Genomic DNA, 20638 nt, shown 5'->3' with positions numbered 1-20638 from the left:
GATGATCTTAGGCTTGTGTGTCTGCTCGGCCATGGAAACCCATTTCATGAAGCTCCCGACAAACAGCTCGTGCTGACGTTGCTTCCAGAGGCAGTTTGGAACGCAGTAGTGAGTGATGCAACCAAGGACAGACGATTTTACTTGCTTCAGCACTCGGCGGTCCCATTCTGTGAGATTGTGTGGCCTACCACTTCACGGCTGAGCCATTGTTGCTCCTAGACGTTTCCACTTAAAAATAACAGCACTTACAGTTGAACGGTGCAGCTCTAGCAGGGCAGAAATTTTACCAACTGACTTGTTGGAAAGGTGGCATCCAATGACGGTGCCACATTGCAAGTCACTGAGCTCTTCAGTAAGGCCATTCTACTGCCAATATTTTGCTATGGAGATTGCATGGCTGTGTGCTCAATTTAATACAATTGTCAGCAACGGGTGTGGCTGAAATATCCGAATCCACTAATTTGAAGGTGTGTCCATATACATTTGTATATACACTACCATTCAAAAGTTTGGGGTCACTTAAAAATGTCCTTGTTTTTGAAAGAAAAGCACATTTTTTGTCCATTAAAATAACATCAAATTGATCAGAAATACAGTGTAGACATTGTACTGTTGTAAATGACTGTTGTAGCTGGAAACGGCTGATTTTTAATGGATTCTCTATATAGGCGTACAGAGGCCCATTATCAGCAACCATCACTCCTGTGTTCCAATGGCACGTTGTGTTAGCTAATTCAAGTTAATCATTTTAAAAGGCTAAATGATCGTTAGAAAACCCTTTTTGCAGTTATGTTAGTAGAGCTGAAAACTGTTGTTCTGATTAAAGAAGCAATAAAACTGGCCTTCTTTAGACTAGTTGAGTATCTGGGGCAGCAGCATTTGTGGGTTCGATTACAGGCTCCAAATGGCCAGAAACAAAGCACTTTCTTCTGAAACTCGTTAGTCTATTCTTGTTCTGAGAAATGAAGGCTATTCCATGTGAGAAATTGCCAAGAAACTGAAGATCTCGTACAACACTGTGTACTACTCCCTTCACAGAACAGCACAAACTGTCTCTAACCAGAATAGAAAGAGGAGTGGGAGGTCCCGGTGCACAACTGAGTAAGAGGACAAGTACATTAGAGTGTCAAGTTTGAGAAACAAATGCCTCACAAGTCCTCAACTGGCAGCTTCATTAAATAGTACTCGCAAAACACCAGTCTCAACGTCAACAGTGAAGAGGCAACTCCAGGATGCTGGCCTTCTAGGCAGAGTTCCTCTGTCCAGTGTCTGTGTTCTTTTGCCCATCTTAATATTTCCTTTTTATTGGCCAGTCTGAGATATGGCTTTTTCTTTGCAACTCTGCCAAGGCCATACAGTTGAAGTCGGAAGTTTACATACACTTAGGTTGGAGTCATTAAAAGTCATTTTTCAACCACTCCACACATTTCTTGTTAACAAACTATAGTTCTGGCAAGTCGGTTAGGACATCTACTTTGTGCATGAAAAGTAATTTTTCCAACTATTTTTTACAGACAGATTATTTCACTTATAATTCACTGTATCACAATTCCAGTGGGTCAGAAGTTTACATACACTAAGTTGACTGTGCCTTTAAACAGCTTGGAAGATTCCAGAAAATGTCATAGCTTTAGAAGCTTCTGATAGGCTAATTGACATCATTTCAGTCAATTGGAGGTGTACCTGTGGATGTATTTCAAGACCTACCTTCAAACTCAGTGCCTCTTTGCTTGACATCATGGGAAAATCAAAAGAAATCAGCCAAGACCTAAAAAAAAATTGCAGACCTCCACAAGTCTGGTTCATCCTTGGGAGCAATTTTCAAATGCATTAAGGTTTCCACGTTCATCTGTACAAAAAATAGTACGCAAGTATAAACACCATGAGTCCACGCAGCCGTCATACCGCTCAGGAAGGAGATGCGTTCTGTCTCCTAGAGATGAACGTACTTTGGTGCGAAAAGTGCAAATCAATCCCAGAACAACAGCAAAGGACCTTGTGAAGATGCTGGAGGAAACCGGTACAAAAGTATCTATATCCACAGTAAAACGAGTCCTATATCGACATAACCTGAAAGGCCGCTCAGCAAGGAAGAAGCCACTGCTCCAAAACTGCCATAAAAAAGCCAGACTACGGTTTGCAACTGCACATAGGGACAAAGATCGTACTTTTTGGAGAAATGTCCTCTGGTCTGATGAAACAAAAATAGAACTGTTTGGCCATATTGACCATTGTTATGTTTGGAGGAAAAAGGGGGATGCTTGCAAGACAAAGAACACCACCCCAACCGTGAAGCACGGGGGTGGCAGCATCATGTTGTGGGGGTGCTTTGCTGCAGGAGGGACTGGTGAACTTCACAAAATAGATGGCATCATGAGGCAGGAAAATTATGTGGATATATTGAAGCAACATCTCAAGACATCAGTCAGGAAGTTAAAGCTTGTTCGCAAATGGGTCTTCCAAATGGACAATGACCCCAAGCATACTTCCAAAGTTGTGGCAAAATGGCTTAAGGACAACAAAGTCAAGGTATTGGAGTGGCCATCACAAAGCTCTGACCTCAATCCCATAGAACATTTTTGGGCAGAACTGAAAAAGCATGTGCGAGCAAGAAGGCCTACAAACCTGACTCCGTTACACCAGCTCTGTCAGGAGGAATGGGCCAAAATTCACCCAATTTATTGTGTGAAGCTTGTGGAAGGCTACCCGAAATGTTTGACCCAAGTTAAACAATTTAAAGGCAATGCTACCAAATACTAATTGAGTGTATGTAAACTTCTGACCCACTGGGAATGTGATGAAAGAAATAAAAGCTGAAATAAATCTCTACTATTATTCTGACATTTCACATTCTTAAAATAAAGTGGTGATCCTAACTGACCTAAGACAGGGAATTTTTACTAGGATTAAATGTCAGGAATTGTGAAAAACAGAGTTTGAATGTATTTGGCTAAGGTGTATGTAAACTTCAGACTTCCGACTTCAACTGCAGATATTCCATTAAAAATCATCCGTTTCCAGCTACAATAGCCATTTACAACATTAACAATGTCTACACTGTATTTCTGATCAATTTGATGTTACTTTAATGGACAAAAATGTGCTTTTCTTTCAAAAACAAGGACAATTCTAAGTGACCCCAAACTTTTGAATGGTAGTGTATATATTGTACACTCCCAATATCCACGCACTCCTTACAGCCTGCAGAGATATTCCTTATACCGCAGGACACTTCAAGGGGTGAAAATATAGAACAAATAAGGACTCTGTGTCTGCATTGATCTGAGCATTTATTGACAGGACATACAAACATTTATCATCAATTAATTCATTGCAGACACAAGGTGCTCCTTTTAACCTTATTTTCTCAGATGATCACCCGTTGAAGTCACCCGTTGAAGTGTCAAGAGTGTTAGGAATGTTTTTTGGACATTTAAGTCTCTCACTAGAGCACTTAATTCCCTTCTTTGTTCAAGCTGGGCTGAAGCACGTTTGGGTACACGCTCTTTCTGTGGAGATGTTCGGGCCATTTCTGTAATCATCTAGAGCCGGGCTCTCCAACCCTGTTCCTGAAGAGATACCGTCCTGTAAGTTTTTCGCTTCAACCCTTATCTAGCGCAGCTGATTCTAATAATTAACTAGTTGATAAGCTGAATCAGCTGCGTTTCAACTGGGATTGGATTGAAAACCTACAGGAGGGTAATTATCCACGAACAGGGTTGGAGAGCCCTGATCTAGAGTATTTTGGTTGAACTCAAACAAAAAAAATGAAGATATGTTTATTAATTATAATCTGTAAATAGATTACTATACTGGTTGAACAATGAAGATTTGTCAAACTCAGAATGAAACCCCAGTTGTCACAATAACAATACACCTGCCCTGTAGTGATCAAACCGTGTTCGGTCTCAGACAGTGTTATTGTGTTATTCTCACCTTTGCCCCCGAGGGTCCGGTCATGCCAGAAGGTCCATGTAATCCACGGATGCCCCTCTGACCCTGGTCTCCCTGGGAGGGGTGGATCACACAGAATTTACATGACCCCCTCTTGGTGCTTACAGGTTAGTATGACAGAAGGGTAAGGATGTGAAACCTACCTTCTCGCCCTGGATGCCGATCCCTGCTGCACCCTCAGAACCTCTGAGGCCAGCGATACCAAACTCACCCTGGCAGAGGGGGCAGAAACAAACCCTTTCACATTGGCACATTCCCTTTTGTTGTGGTATACTGTATCTATAGATGTATATTGTATCTATAGAAGTGGTGTAAAGGTGAAATAACACACCTTCTGTCCTGGAGCCCCGTCCTCTCCTGGAAGACCAGGTAAGCCAGCCAGGCCATATGCACCAGGCTCACCCTGAAAAATAAACAAATTGCTTTTGGTCAGTTTATTAGGTACACCCATCTAGTACGGTATCAGACTCCCTTTGCCTCCAGAACAGCCTGATTTGGTATCAAGGGACCTAATGTGTGCTAGGAAAACATTCCCCACACCATCCTATACTGTTGACACTGGGCAGGATGGGGTCATGGACTCATGCTGCTTACGTCAAATCCTGACTCTGCCAACAGCATGACGCAACAGGAACCGGGATTGGTCAGACCAGGCAATGTTTTTCCACTTCTGCTCACTGGAGCCGCTTCTTCATGTTTTAGCTGATGGGAGTGGAACGTGCTGTGGTTGCAATAGACCATCCGTGACAAGGACCGATGAGTTGTGGGTTCTGAAATGCCTTTCTGCACACCACTGTTCTACTGCACCATTATTTGCCTGTTTGTAGCCCGACTCTTAGTTTGTACGATTCTGGCCATTCTCCTTCGACCTCTCATCAACGAGCTGTTTTCACCCACAGGACTGCCAATGACTGGATGTTTTTTGTTTGTCGCACCATTGACAGTAAACCGTAGACACTGTCACGTGTGAAAAGCCCAGGAGGCTGGCCGTTTCTGAGATACTGGAACCGGTGCGTCTGGCACTGATGAACATACCATGCTCAAAGATTGCATTGAAAAGACGGACACAATCAGGTTACAGAAAGCGGATACAGTGGGCGACGTCATCATCACTCATCCCACAAGTCTCCAGAAAACTTCTGTTTTGGGACCTTTTCATTATAACATTGGAGGAAATACATTCCTAGTGTGTGAGGAACGTGTTTGCTGGACTCATAATGCTAGCCAGTTATGTAATATAGAGTTATGCTAGCCCATTTGCTTGCTTGCTGGCTAGATACAGAGGTTAGCTGGCTAGTTAGCTACAGTAGTTAGCTACTGGCATCAATTTTTATGTTATTTTCATATTTTCCCTATTCCACCGTTTGTAGAATGCATACTGGCATTTGAATATAGTGCAGGAAAAGGGAATCCAGACACACTGTGGACACGGTAGACACATTTAAACATAGGTGTACATGCATGACGCGTTCAGAATTCTATGATCAGAACTTTATGATCAGAATATTAAAGCAGCAAGAACTGTCAAGTCTAGATATTGCCAAAGTTGCTTAGGTCACAAGCTTTTGCCCATTCTAACGTTCAGTCGGTGTACCTAATAAACTGGCTGCTGAGCGATCACCAGGCTTATTTGAGGAGGCATTTCTTTACTATTTGGAAGAGGGTGGATAAAGTATTTGTCTTACCTTTGGCCCTGGCTCACCAACGCCTCTTTCCCCTGTAACTCCAAGCTCTCCTGGTAAACCTTGATCGCCCTGGAAGTAAGATAATGGAAAGTAGCATTTGAAGAAATCCCTACAGTGACTGTACGTTCATAACCCAACCAGAAGCCATGGCTTACAGGCAACATCCTCACTGAGCTAAAGTGTAGAGCTGCTGCTTTCAAGGAGCGGGACTCTAACCCGGAAGCTTATAAGAAATCCCGCTATGCCCCCCGACAAACCATCAAACAGGCAAAGCATCAATACAAGACTAAGATTGAATCATACTACACCGGCTCCTACGCTTTTCAGATGTGGAAGGGCTTGCAAACTATTACAGACTAAAAGGGAAGCACAGCCGTGACCTGCCCAGTGACACAAGCCTCACAGGCAAGCTAAGTTACTTTTATGCTCACTTCGAGGCAAGCAACACTGAAGCATGCATGAAAGCATCTGCTGTTCCGGACGACTGTGTGATCACACTCTCCATAGCCGATGTGAGTAAGACCTTTAAACAGGTCAACATTCACAAGGCCGCAGGGCCAGACGAATTACCAGGATGTGTACTCTGAGCATGCGCTGACCAACTGGCAAGTGTCTTCACTGACATTTTCAACCGGTCCCTGACTGAGTCTGCAATGCCAACATGTTTCAAGCAGACCACCATAGTCCCTGTGCCCAAGAACACTAAGGTAACCTGCCTAAATGACTACCGACCCGTAGTACTCACGTCTGTAGCCATTAAGTGCTTTGAAAGGCTGGTCTGGGCTCACATCAACACCATTATCCCAGAAAACCTAGACCCGCTCCAAATTGCATACCGCCCCAACAGATCCACAGATGATGCAATCTCTATTGCACTCCACACTGCCCTTTTCCACCTGGACAAAAGGAACATCTATGTGAGAATGCTATTCATTGTCTACAGCTCAGCGTTCAACACCATAGTGCCCTCACAGCTCATCACTAAGCTAAGGACTCTGGGACTAAACACCTCCCTCTGCAATTGGATCCTGGAATTTCTGACGGGCCGCCCCCAGGTGGTAAGGGTAGGTAACAACACATCTGCCACGCTGAACCTCAACAGCCTATAGGGAGGAGGTCAGAGACCTGGCCGTGTGGTGCCAGGATAACAAACTCTCCCTCAATGTGATCAAGACAAAATATATGATTGTGGACTACAGGAAAAGGAGGACCGAGCACGCCCCCATTCTCATCGACGGGGCTGTAGCGGAACAGGTTGAGAGCTTCAAGTTCCTTGGTGTCCACATCGCCTACAAAATATCATGGTCCAAACACACCAAGACAGTCGTGAAGAGGGCATGACAAAGCCTATTCTCCCTCAGGAGACTGAAAAGATTTGGCATGGGTCCTCAGATCCTCAAAACGTTCTACAGCTGCTGCACCATCGAGATCATCCTGACAGGTTGCATCACTGCCTGGTATGGAAACTGCTCGGCCTCCGACCGCAGGGCACTACAGAGGGTAGTGCATACGGCCCAGTACATCACTGGGGCCAAGCTTCCTGCCATCCAGGATCTCTATACCAGGCGGTGTCAGAGGAAGACCATAAAAATTGTCAAAGACTCCAGCCACCCTGGTCATAGACTGTTCTCTCTGCTCCCGCATGGCAAGCTGTACTGGAGCGCCAAGAGGCTTCTTAACAGCTTCTACCCCCAAGCCATAAGACTCCTGAACAGCTTATCAAATGGCTACCCAGACTATTTGCATTGCCCCCCCTCTTTTACACTGCTGCTACTCTCTGTTTATTATCTATGCATAGTCACTTTAACTCTACCTACATGTACATATTACCTCAATTACCTCGACTAACCTGTGCCCCCGCACATGGACTCTGTACCGGTACCTCCAGTATATAGCCTTGCTACTGTTATTTTACTGCTGTTCTTTAATTATTTGTTATTTACTTATCTATTTTTTTACTTAACACTTATTTTTCTTAAAACTGCATTGTTGGTTAAGGGCTAGTAAGTAAGCGTTTCACTGTAAGGTTGTTGTATTTGACAAATACAATTTGATTTGATTTCACATTATCTAGGAGTACACCAACCTTAGGTCCAGGTAAGCCCTCTCCTTGTGGCCCTCTGCCGCCAGGTGGACCCCTGGGACCCTCCACTCCCTGAGGAATAACAATCACAATCACGTCAGTGTGTGTATGCGGTGGCGACTTGTCCCACCTGTTTTGGGCCCCACATTTTTACCCTCCCTCTCGTTTTGCATGTTATCTTGGCATTAATACGTGTTACATATCGGTTTGCAAACAATATAAAATAACAAATCATTGACTTAAAACCTCTTAAGGATCCGCCCCTTTTTTGACATTTTTGCCGAAAATTACATACCCAAATCTAACTGCCTGTAGCTCAGGCCCTGAAACAAGGATATGCATATTTTTGGTACAATTTGAAAGGAAACACTTTGAAGTTTGTGGAAATGTGAAAGGAATGTGGGAGAATATAACACAATAGGTCTGGCATAAGATAATACAAAGGAAAAAACAAATTTGTTTGTACCATCATCTTTGAAATGCAATAGAAAGGCCATAATGTATTATTCCAGCCCAGGTTCAATTTAGATTTGTCACTAGATGGCAGCAGTGTATGGGCAAAGTTTTAGACTGATCCAATGAACCATTCTATTTCTGTTCAAAATGTTGTATCATGACTGCCCAAATGTGCCTAATTTGTTTTTTAATAACTTTTCATGTTCAAAATTGTGCACTCTCCTCAAACAATAGCATGGTATTATTTCACTGTAATAGCTACTTTAAATTGGACAGTGCAGTTAGATTAACAAGAATTTAAGCTTTCTGCCAATATCAGATATGTCTATGTCCTGGGAAATGTTCTCGTTACTTACAACCTCATGCTAATCTCATTAGCCCACGTTAGCTCAACCGTCCCGTGGAAGGGACACCGATCGCGAAGTTTTAATAAAGCTGGATACAAACATGGTCTCTTTTTTTGTTTTCTTGAGCTAAGAAAGTGTATGTTGTGTAGTAAGCTGTTAGTAGCCCATGAGCCTCACCCTAATAATTTGGTCTATTTTCCTCTCTTAATTTCGCCTATTGTTCTAACCTGTTTTAGAGAAATGTAATCATCGAATATTGTAAGAGCTTTCATTGTCTGCTTAAATGCCCCCTTTATTTATCCTATGGTTTTGACTTGGTGTACAGGGACAACACTGTGAGAACGGCCCATGTTCTGAATTCAGTCACTGTACATTTCAAAAGTGCTGAACAAATAGTTATATTGACTACGTCCGTACTAGCTCGCTCATTAATGTCTTAATCGAAATTACATCTCAATTGTCAGTAGAAACCAGATTTGTTTAAGCAAGTCAGCCATATCAGCTACGTTTTTTTTAAAGGCAGTAAATGAGTCAGAATGAATTGTGTCGCTGCCAGACAAGGCACATTTGATAGCCAGGTGTAGTAGTGGCAAGTTGTTGGGGCTGCTGTTGGGACTCTGCTGTTGGGACAGCTTTACGTAAGCCTTACCAGTTTGTGGGCACCGTTTGTCACCATTATAGTGCAATTAATGTATTGTTTAGTGTTGTGTTGTGGCATTGCTGGCATGCGTCCCCCAATTGTTTTGGCCCACCAAAATGTACATGCTAAAATCGGCAGTTTGTATGTGAAGTACATGTGATGTACAGTTGAAGTCGGAAGTTTACATACACCTTAGCCAAATACATTTAAACTCTGTTTTTCACAATTCCTGACATTTAATCCTAGTAAAAATTCCCTGTCTTAGGTCAGTTAGGATCACCAATGTGAAATGTCAGAATAATAGTAGAGAGAATGATTTATTTCAGCTTTTATTTATTTAATCACATTCCCGGTGGGTCAGAAGTTTACATACACTCAATTTGTATTTGGTAGCATTGCCTTTAAATTGTTTAACGTGGGTCAAACGTTTCAGGTAGCCTTCCACAAGCTTCCCACAATACGTTGGGTGAATTTTGGCCCATTCCTCCTGACAGAGCTGGTGTAATTGAGTCAGGTTTGCTCGCATACGGTTTTTCAGTTCTGCCCACAAATGTTCTATAGGATTGAGGTCAGGGCTTTGTGATGGCCACTGCAATACCTTGACTTTGTTGTCCTTAAGCCATTTTGCCACAACTTTGGAAGTATGCTTGGGGTCATTGTCCATTTGGAAGACCCATTTACAACCAAGCTTTAACTTTGACGGATGTCTTGAGATATTGCTTCAATATATCCACATCATTTTCTCTCCTCATGATGTCATCTATTTTGTGAAGTGCACCAGTCCCTCCTGCAGCAAAGCACCTCAACAACATGATGCTGCCACCCCCGTGCTTCATGGTTGGGATGGTGTTCTTGCAAGCCTCCCCCTTTTTCCTCCAAACATAACAATGGTCATTATGGCCAAACAGTTCTATTTTTGTTTCATCAGACCAGAGGACATTTCTCCAAAAAGTACAATCTTTGTCCCTATGTGCAGTTGCAAACCGTAGTCTGGCTTTTTTCATGGCGGTTTTGGAGCAGTGGCTTCTTCCTTGCTGAGCGGCCTTTCAGGTTTTGTCGATATAGGACTCGTTTTACTGTGGATATAGATACTTTTATACCTGTTTCCTCCAGCATCTTCACAAGTTCCTTTGCTGTTGTTCTGGGATTGATTTACACTTTTCGCACCACATCACATTCATCTCTAGGAGACAGAACGCATCTCCTTCCTAAGCGGTATGACGGCTGCGTTGTCCCATGGTGTTTATACTTGCGTTCTATTGTTTGTACAGATGAACGTGGTACCTTCAGGCGTTTGGAAATTGCTCCCAAGGATGAACCAGACTTGTGGAGGTCAACAATTTCTTTTCTGAGGTCTTGGCTGATTTCTTTTAATTTTCTCATGATGTCAAGCAAAGAGGCCCTGAGTTTGAAGGTAGGCCTTGAAATACATCCACAGGTACACCTCCAATTGACTGAAATGATGTAAATTAGCCTATCAGAAGCTTCTAAAGCCATGACATCATTTTCTGGAATTTTCCAAGCTGTTTAAAGGCACAGTCAACTTAGTGTATGTAAACTTCTGACCCACTGGAATTGTGATACAGTGAATTATATGTGAAATAATCTGTCTGTTAACAATTGTTGGAAAAATGTCTTGTGTCATGCACAAAGTAGATGTCCTAACCGACTTGCCAACACTATAGTTTGTTAACAAGAAATGTGTGGAGTGGTTTAAAAACAAGTTTTAATGACTCCAACCTAAGTGTATGTAAACTTCAACTCAATGTTACTTTTGCCACTCAACTTACCTTCTCCCCCTGGATGCCCGCTCCTGTAAGTCCAACAAGTCCTGGATGACCTGGAGGCCCGAACTCACCCTGAGATCAAACATAGAAAGGGTTGAGGGACAAGGTTGGTATTTAACCCTTTATGAGCATATTGGCCTGTCCCACTAGGCACAGACTTCAAGTCAATGTCTATTCCACGTTTGTTCAACGGAATTTTGTTGAAATGACATGGAAGCAATGTTAATTCAACCAGTGTGTGCCGAATGGGATACAGTGCCTTGCAAATGTATTCACCCCCCTTGGCGTTTTTCCTATTTTGTTTCATTACAACCTGTAATTTAAATGTATTTTTATTTGGATTTCATGTAATGGACATACACAAAATAGTCCAAATTGGTCAAGTGAAAAAAATAACTTGTTTAAAAAAAATTCTAAAAAAAAATAAATGGAAAAGTGGTGCGTGCATATGTATTCACCCCCTTTGCTATGAAGCCCCTAAATAAGTTCTGGTGTAACCAATTACCTTCAGAAGTCACATAATTAGTTAAATAAAGGCCACCTTTGTGCAATCTAAGTGTCACATGATCTCAGTATATATATATATATACACTCAGTATATATATATATATATACACTCAGTATATATATATATATACTATATATACACACACACACACACACATACATACATATACACACATACATACATATACACATATACACCTGTTCTGAATTGCCCCAGAGTCTGCAACACCACCAAGCAAGCAGCACTATGAAGACCAAGGAGCTCTCTAAACAGGTCAGGGACAAAGTTGTGGAGAAGTACAGATCAGGGTTATAAAAAATATCTGAAACTTTGAACATCCCACGGAGCACCATTAAATCCATTATTAAAAAAATGGAAAGAATAGGGCACCACAACAAACCTGCCAAGAGAGGGCCGCCCACCAAAACTCACAGACCAGGCAAGGAAGGCATTAATCAGAGCGGCAACAAAGAGGCCAAAGATAACCCTGAAGGAGCTGCAAAGCTCCACAGCGGAGATTGGAGTATCTGTCCATAGGACCATTTTAAACCGTACACTCCACAAAGCTGGGCTTTACAGAAGAGTGGCCAGACAAAAAGCCATTGATTAAAGAAAAAAATAAGCAAACACGTTTGGTGTTCTCCAAAAGGCATGTGGGAGACTCCCCAAACATATGGAAAAAGGTACACTGGTCAGATGAGATTAAAAATTGAGCTTTATGGCCATCAAGGAAAACGCAATGTCTGGCGCAAACCCAACACCTCGTATCACCCCGAGAACACCCTATCCCCACATTGAAGCATGGTGATGTCAGCATCATGCTGTGGGGATGTTTTTCATCGGCAGGGACTGGTCAGAATTGAAGGAATGATGGATGGCGCTAAATACAGGGAAATTCTTGAGGGAAACCTTTTTCAGTCTTCCAGAGATTTGAGACTGGGACAGAGGTTCCCCTTCCAGCAGGACAATAACCCTAAGCATACTGCTAAAGCAACACTTGAGTGGTTTAAGGGGAAACATTGACATGTATTGGAATGGCCTAGTCAAAGCCCAGACCTCAATCCAATTGAGAATCTGTGGTATGATGAAAGATTGCTGTACACCAGCGGAACCCATCCAACTTGAAGGAGCTGGAGCAGTTTTGCCTTGAAGAAAGGGCAAAAATCCCAGTGGCTAGATGTGCCAAGCTTATAGAGACATACCCCAAGAGACTTGCAGCTGTAATTGCTGCAAAAGGTGGCTCTATAAAGTATTGACTTTGGGGGGGTGAATAGTTATACACGCTCAAGTTCTGTTTTTTTGTCTTATTTCTTGTTTGTTTCACAATAAAAAATATTTTGCATCTTCAAAGTGGTAGGCTCATTGTATAAATCAAATGATACAAACCCCACAACAATTCCTTTCTTTTTCAATGGAGCATTCCAAGGAGACACATATATATATATATAAAAATGAAGGCAACACTTAAACAACACAATGTAACTCCAAGTCAATCACACTTCTGTGAAATCAAACTGTTCACTTAGGAAGCAACACTGATTGACAATAAATTTCACATGCTGTTGTGCAAATGGAATAGACACCAGGTGGAAATTATAGGCAATTAGCAAGACACCCCCAATAAAGGAGTGGTTCTGCAGGTGGGAACCACAGACCACTTCTCAGTTCCTATGCTTCCTGGCTGATGTTTTGGTCACTTTTGAATGCTGGCGGTGCTTTCATTCTAGTGGTAGCATGAGACGGAGTCTACAACCCACACAAGTGGCTCAGGTAGTGCAGCTCATCCAGGATGGCACATCAATGCGAGCTGTGGCAAGAAGGTTTGCTGTGTCTGTCAGCGTAGTGTCCAGAGCATGGAGGCGCTACCAGGAGACAGGCCAGTACATCAGGAGACGTGGAGGAGGCCGTAGGAGGGCAACAACCCAGCAGCAGGACCGCTACCTCCGCCTTTGTGCAAGGAGGAGCAGGAGGAGCACTGCCAGAGCCCTGCAAAATGACCTCCAGCAGGCCACAAATGTGCATGTGTCTGCTCAAATGGTCAGAAACAGACTCCATGAGGGTGGTATGAGGGCCCGACATCCACAGGTGGGGGTTGTGCTTACAGCCCAACACCGTGCAGGACGTTTGGCATTTGCCAGAGAACACCAAGATTGGCAAATTCGCCACTGGCACCCTGTGCTCTTCACAGATGAAAGCAGGTTCACACTGAGCACGTGACAGACGTGACAGAGTCTGGAGACGCCGTGGAGAACGTTCTGCTGCCTGCAACATCCTCCAGCATGACCGGTTTGGCGGTGGGTCAGTCATGGTGTGGGGTGGCATTTCTTTGGGGGGCCGCACAGCCCTCCATGTGCTCGCCAGAGGTAGCCTGACTGCCATTAGGTACCGAGATGAGATCCTCAGACCCCTTGTGAGACCATATGCTGGTGCGGTTGGCCCTGGGTTCCTCCTAATGCTAGACCTCATGTGGCTGGAGTGTGTCAGCAGTTCCTGCAAGAGGAAGGCATTGATGCTATGGACTGGCCCGCCCGTTCCCCAGACCTGAATCCAATTGAGCACATCTGGGACATCATGTCTCGCTCCATCCACCAACGCCACGTTGCACCACAGACTGTCCAGGAGTTGGCGGATGCTTTAGTCCAGGTCTGGGAGGAGATCCCTCAGGAGACCATCCGCCACCTCATCAGGAGCATGCCCAGGCATTGTAGGGAGGTCATACAGGCACGTGGAGGCCACACACACTACTGAGCCTCATTTTGACTTGTTTTAAGGACATTACATCAAAGTTGGATCAGCCTGTAGGTGGTTTTCCACTTTCATTTTGAGTGTGACTCCAAATCCAGACCTCCATGGGTTGATAAATTGGATTTCCATTGATTATTTTTGTGTGATTTTGTTGTCAGCACATTCAACTATGTAAAGAAAAAAGTATTTAATAAGATTATTTCTTTCATTCAGATCGAGGATGTGTTGTTTAAGTGTTCCCTTTATTTTTTTGAGCAGTATATATATAAATAAATAACTGCTGACTAGGACATTCAGGCTTGTTTATGCACTTCATTAGGTATTTTGTTGGGTAGACATGACATGTTTGTGTGGATGGCATTCATTACTGATGTATTTACAGCCCACCTTTTCTCCTTTGATTCCTGCACCCGTCTGTCCTCTAGGCCCCCTCGGTCCGTCCAGCCCACGGTCTCCCTGCAAAACAAAGACAAGTCATCACCCTTCTCTCCCCGTCACACATCCAGCTCCCACTGGTTCACACATTCACAGAACTATCCTCATTGTTCTCAGTCAATAGTGTAGTAAGGACTGGGCGGGTTAAGTTAGCACCTGTCTCTGTCTCGTGAGTAGTATGACATGTTCCTATATGAGTGTAGTTATGTTATTCCCAAATATTTAACTCATATTGGAATCTGTTTATGTTATCCCTCCGATGAGTGTTGCTTTGCCCTTTTCAAACTAAGCAGAAAATAATGAAATGCAGACACACAGACAATAACATATTAATTGTTGTGGGGGTTGGCCCATCCTATAGAACTGCCCTGACCCTTTTGGGGGTGGGGTACTTTCCCATAAGAGCCAATGGGTCTGGCACAGTTCTGACAGATGTTTGGTTGCCTCGGGACATTTTCTGTGTTACGCTCCTTTTTCAGGATCTGCCTACTACCAAATGTATGTGCATCAACCACTCAAACTCTCAGCAGTGCCATTATGTACTTTGCTTTCAGGTTCTGACTTGAATTAGGAAAAACTTTACTACATACTACAGTGTGTTAATGCTCATGTCTCTACATGTTATGATGACAATATAACTAAAATGAAACCCATGTTGAACTCCAAGTGCTGTCATTTTTTAACATTTTAGTCATTTAGCTGACGCTCTTATCCAGAGCGACTTACAGTAGTGAATGCATACATTTCATTTTTTTTTTTTTTTTTTTCCCATACTGGTCCCCCTGTGGGAAACAAACCCACAACCCTGGTGTTGCAAACACCATGCTCTACCAACTGAGCCACACGGGACGTGTGTCATGTTTTCATGTGTTCCATTTTGTGCATCCTGTTTCCATTGATCATCCATGATGTTTCTACAACTTGATTGGAGTCCACCTGTGGTAAATTAAATTGATTGGACATGATTTGGAAAGGCACACACTTGTCTATATACTGTAAGGTCTCACAGTTGACAGTGCATGTCTGAGCAAAAACCAAGCCATAAGGTCGAAGGAATTGACTGTCATTCTTAAATCTCATGTAAATCCAGGCCCTCTCCATGTGTATGTAATGTTTGAACAGTCTACATATAAAATATTATATACAGTGCATTCGGGGATGTATTCAGACTCCTTGACTTTTTCCTCATTTTGTTACGTTACAGCCTTATTCTAAAATTGATTAAAATGTTTTCCCCCCCATCAATCTACACACAATATCCCATAATAATAAAGCAAAAACCGGTTTTTAGATTTTTTTGCAAATTTCTGAAAAAATAAGAAATATCACATTTTCAAAAGTATTCAGACCCTAGTACTTTGTTGAAGCACTTTTGCCAGTAATTACAGCCTTGCGTCTTCTTGGGTATGAAGCTACAAGCTTGGCACACCTGTATATGTTAATTTCTCCCATTCTTCTCTGCAGATCCTCTCAAGCTCTGTCAGGTTGGATGGGGAGCGTCGCTGCACAGCTATTTTCAGGTCTCTGCAGAGATGTTAGATCAGGTTCAAGTCCGGGCTCTGGCTGGGCCACTCAAGCTCATTCAAAGACTTGTCCCGAAGCCACTCCTGTGTTGTCTTGGCTGTGTGCTTAGGGTCGTTGTCCTATTGGAAGGTGAACCTTCGCCCCAGTCTGAGGTCCTGAGCGCTCTAAAGCAGGTTTTCATCAAGGATCTCTCTGTACTTTGCTCTGTTCATCTTTCCCTTAATCCTGACTAGTCTCCCAGTCCTTGCCGCTGAAAAACATCCCCACAGCATGATGCTGCCACCACCATGCTTCACCTTAGGGATGGTGCCAGGTTTCCTTCAGAGGTGATGCTTTGCATTCAGGCCAAAGAGTTCAATCTTGGTTTCATCAGACCAGAGAATCTTGTTTTTCATGGTCTGAGAGTCCTTTAGGTGCCTTTTGGCAAACTCCAAGCAGGCTGTCATGTGCCTTTTACTGAGGAGTGGCTTCCGTCTGGCCACTCTATCATAAAGGCCTGATTGGTGGAGTGCTGCAGAGATGGTTGTCCTTTCGGAAGGTTCTCCCATCTCCACAGAGGAACTCTGGAGCTCTGTCAGAGTTACCATCGGGTTCTTGGTCACCTCCCTGACCAAGGCCCTTCTCCCCCGATTGCTCAGTTTGTCGGGCGGACAGCTCTAGGAAGAGTCTTGGTGGTTCCAAACTTCTTCCACTTAAGAATGATGGAGGCCACTTTGTTCCTGGGGACCTTCAATGCAGCAGACATTTTTTGGTACCATTCCCCAGATCTGTTCCTCAACACAATCCTGTCTCGGAGCTCTACGGACAATTCCTTCGACCTCATGGCTTGGTTTTTGCTCAGACATGCACTGTCAACTGTGAGACCTTACAGTATATAGACAGGTGTGTGCCTTTCCAAATCATGTCCAATCAATTTAATTTACCACAGGTGTACTCCAATCAAGTTGTAGAAACATCAAGGTTGATCAATGTGAACAGGATGCACCTGAGCTCAGTTTTTTAGCAAAGGGTCTGAATACTTACGTAAATAAGGTATTTCTGTTTCTAAAAACCTGTTTTTGCTTTATCATTATTCGGTATTGTGTAGAATTAAAAATAATTTAATATATTTTAGAATAAGGCTGTAATGTAACAAAATGTGGAAAAGGGAAGGTGTCTGAATACTTTCTGAATGCACTGTATGTCACTCCACAAGTTGTGACATGGAGTAATGACATTGTTTTTATTGGGTGTGCTCATGCACAGCAACATGAATGGTAACACTTGATTGAGCACTTGAGCTTTGAGTAGACTGCTTTGGAGAAGGGCAGAGCCTGACTTTGACAGATGCAGCCAATGTGTTGAAGAATAAATAAGTGAAGAATCTGTCAGATTACACATTTCTTCTCTCTGAAATCCAGTGAGAGTTGTGCTTTCATGTGTATGTAACTCCTTGTCTGTTTCCAATGTCAATTATGGCCCAACAGATGGGCATCTTCAACAGCCCAGGTACTGGTAGAATCAAGAGGTTGAGAAGCCATCTGTTTAATGGCAAGTTTACGTCCGTTTCTGCTATTATTGTATTAAAGCTAAGTTATTTAGGGTGGACAAGTTGCTTCCAGCATTGTTGCTACCGGTAATCCCAGAAAAGATGCTGTGGGCTAACACAAATATCAATAGAAAGAATGGAAGGGTTATCCCCATAGTGACCGTAAGTACATATCCCAACCAGAAGGCATGGATTACAGGCAACATCCGCACCGAGCTAAAGGTTAGAGCTGCCGCTTTCAAGGAGCGGGACACTAATTTGAACGCTAATAAGAAATCCTGCTATTCCATCAGACAAACTATCAAAACAGGCAAAGCGTCAATACAGGACTAAGATTGAATCCTACTACACCGGCTCTGATGCTTGTCAGATGTGGCAGGGCTTGCAAACTGTTACAGACTACAAAGGGAAACCCAGCCGCAAGCTGCCCAGTGACGCGAGCCTTCCAGACGGGCTAAATGCCTTTTATGCTCACTTCGAGGCAAGCAACACTGAAGCATGCATGAGAGCACCAGCTGTTCCGGACGACTGTGTGATCATGCTCTCTGTAGCCGATGTAAGCAAGACCTTTAAACAGGTAAACATTCACAAGGCCGCGGGGCCAGACAGATTACCAGGACGTGTACTTTGAGCATGCGCTGACCAACTGGCAAGTGTCTTCACTGACATTTTCAACCTCTCCCTGCCCGAGTTTGTAATACCTACATGTTTCAAGGGTCATTATTGGGCTGCTGTAATATTTATTTTTTTACTAGATTACTAAATGCATTTTCTGAACACCCCACAACATTAACTACATATTAACCCATTTTTGTCTGATATGGAGACAATTTATCTTGACTATGATTATAAAAGATACTCGTTATAAAATCAACATTTAACTAATGCTCATGTGTCCCCCAAACCAATTAAATTATTATAAATATAAAATGTATGTAAAATCTCAGATTTTTGCTATATTCAATCCTGAAATAGACACATTATGTGTCAGCAGGCTCATCATTTAAATAAAAAAGTGCTTTCAATTCAGAATTTTAACAAATCTAATCTTCTTGGGATTGTCCTTAACATTTCAGACTGAGCTCAGAAAACATAAAATTCATATTTATTAATCTTTGCCATTTTATTTAACAAATATTGTCATGTGACGGGTTTGAGACTACGGTGACAGGGTTGAATAATTTAACGGGGTTGTAGAGACACATCGGTTTTCATATAAACTAGTCTAGTTTACTATAAAACCCCCTCCAAGATTTACCCCAAAACATTGCATTTCATTATTTGCAACCATGCAATAAGGACATTAGATATATTTAGAATAACGTCGGTACCCATGAAGTGCTTTGAAAGGCTGGTCTTGGCTCACATCAATATCATCATCCCAGAAATCCTAGACCCACTCATATTTGCATTCCGCCCCAACAGATCCACAGAAGATGCAATCTCAATCACACTCCACACTGCCCTTTCCCAGCTGGACAAAAGCAACACCTAGGTGAGAATGCTGTTCATTGACTACAGCTCAGCGTTCAACACCATAGTGCCCTCAAAGCTCATCACTAAGCTAAGGACCCTGGGACTAAACACCTCCCTCTGCAACTGGATCCTAGACTTCCTGACGGGCCGCCCCCAGGTGGTAAGGGTATGGGACCACACATTTACCACGCTGATCCTCAACACGGGGGCCACTCAGGCGTGCGTGCTTAGTCCCCTCCTGTACTCCTTGTTCACCATGACTGTGGGGCCAAGCACGACTCCAACACCATCATTAAGTTTGCTGATGACACAACGGTGGTAGGCCTGATCACCGACAACGAGACAGCCTGTAGGGAGGAGGTCAGAGACCTGGCAGTGTGGTGCCAGGAAAACAATCTCTCCCTCAATGTGAGCAAGACAAAGGAGATGATCGTGGACTACAGGAAAAAGAGGGCTGAACACGCCCCCATTCACGTCGACGGGGCTGTAGTGGAGCGGGTCGAGAGTTTCAAGTTCCCTGCATGCCACATCACCAACAAAGTATTATGGTCCAAACACACCAAGAAGGTTGAGAAGAGGACACGACAACGCCTTTTCCCCCTCAGGAGACTGAAAAGATTTGACATGGGTCCCCAGATCCTCAAAAAGTTCTACAGCTGCAGCATCGAGAGCATCTTGTTGCATCACTGCCTACAGAAGGTAGTGCGTAAAGCCCAGTACATCATTGGGGCCAAGCTTCCTGCCATCCAGGATCTACATTATATACTAGGCAGTGTCAGAGGAAGGCCCCAAAAATTGTCAAAGAGTCCAGTCACCCCAGTCATAGACTGTTCTCTCTGCTACCTCAAGTCTAGGACCCATAGTCTCCTTAACAGCTTCTAACCCCAAGCCATAAGACTGCTGAACAAGTCATCAAATGGCCACCCAGAGTATTTGCATTTACCCCCCCTTTGTTTTTACACTGATGCTAGTCGCTGTTTATTATCTATGCATAGTCATTTTGCCCCTACCTACATGTACAAATTACCTCGACTAACCTGTACCCCCGCATATTGACTCGGTACCGGTACCCCTGTATATAGCCTCATTATTGTTATTTTATTGTGTTACTTAAAAAAATGTTTTTACTTATGTTTATTTTATAACATTTTCTTAACTCTATTTTCTTAAAACTACATTGTTGGTTAAGGGTGGTAAAAAAGTATTTCACAGTAAGGTCTACACCGGTTGTACTCGGCGCATGTGACAAATACAATTTGATTTGATTCCAGCTGTACCCAGATAATTTCTCTATTGTATTCATACCTTTGGTCCAGGGAGCCCCTCGCCATGGGGTCCTTTCTCTCCTTGAACACCTTGTGGCCCTTGAGGTCCCTGTAAAATAAACCAGCATAATTATTTTTCCAACATTGGGTCAGATGACACTGCCTTTGTAGTTGTCATCCCAGCTCACGTGTCCTACTGTGATAT

General features: G+C 43.2%; 1 protein-coding gene across 3 annotated transcripts in view; it reads right to left on the bottom strand.

The window, feature by feature from the left end:
- Positions 1-20638, bottom strand: part of LOC115160738 (collagen alpha-1(XXVIII) chain) — a 48982-nt gene that overhangs the window by 6660 nt on the left and 21684 nt on the right. For all 3 annotated transcript variants that reach the window (XM_029711093.1, XM_029711094.1, XM_029711095.1), the window contains exons 14-21: positions 20474-20542; positions 14593-14661; positions 10956-11024; positions 7726-7794; positions 5640-5708; positions 4286-4357; positions 4098-4166; positions 3937-4008 (exon numbers count right to left, since the gene is read on the bottom strand). In XM_029711093.1, the coding sequence (XP_029566953.1) occupies positions 3937-4008; positions 4098-4166; positions 4286-4357; positions 5640-5708; positions 7726-7794; positions 10956-11024; positions 14593-14661; positions 20474-20542 (558 nt within the window). The remainder of the gene's footprint in view (positions 1-3936; positions 4009-4097; positions 4167-4285; positions 4358-5639; positions 5709-7725; positions 7795-10955; positions 11025-14592; positions 14662-20473; positions 20543-20638) is intronic.

Source organism: Salmo trutta, chromosome 24, assembly GCF_901001165.1.
Source record: "Salmo trutta chromosome 24, fSalTru1.1, whole genome shotgun sequence".
NCBI lineage: Eukaryota > Metazoa > Chordata > Actinopteri > Salmoniformes > Salmonidae > Salmo > Salmo trutta.
The sequence above is the reverse complement of the archived record's forward strand: the minus strand, read 5'-3'. Positions and strand labels throughout refer to the sequence as shown.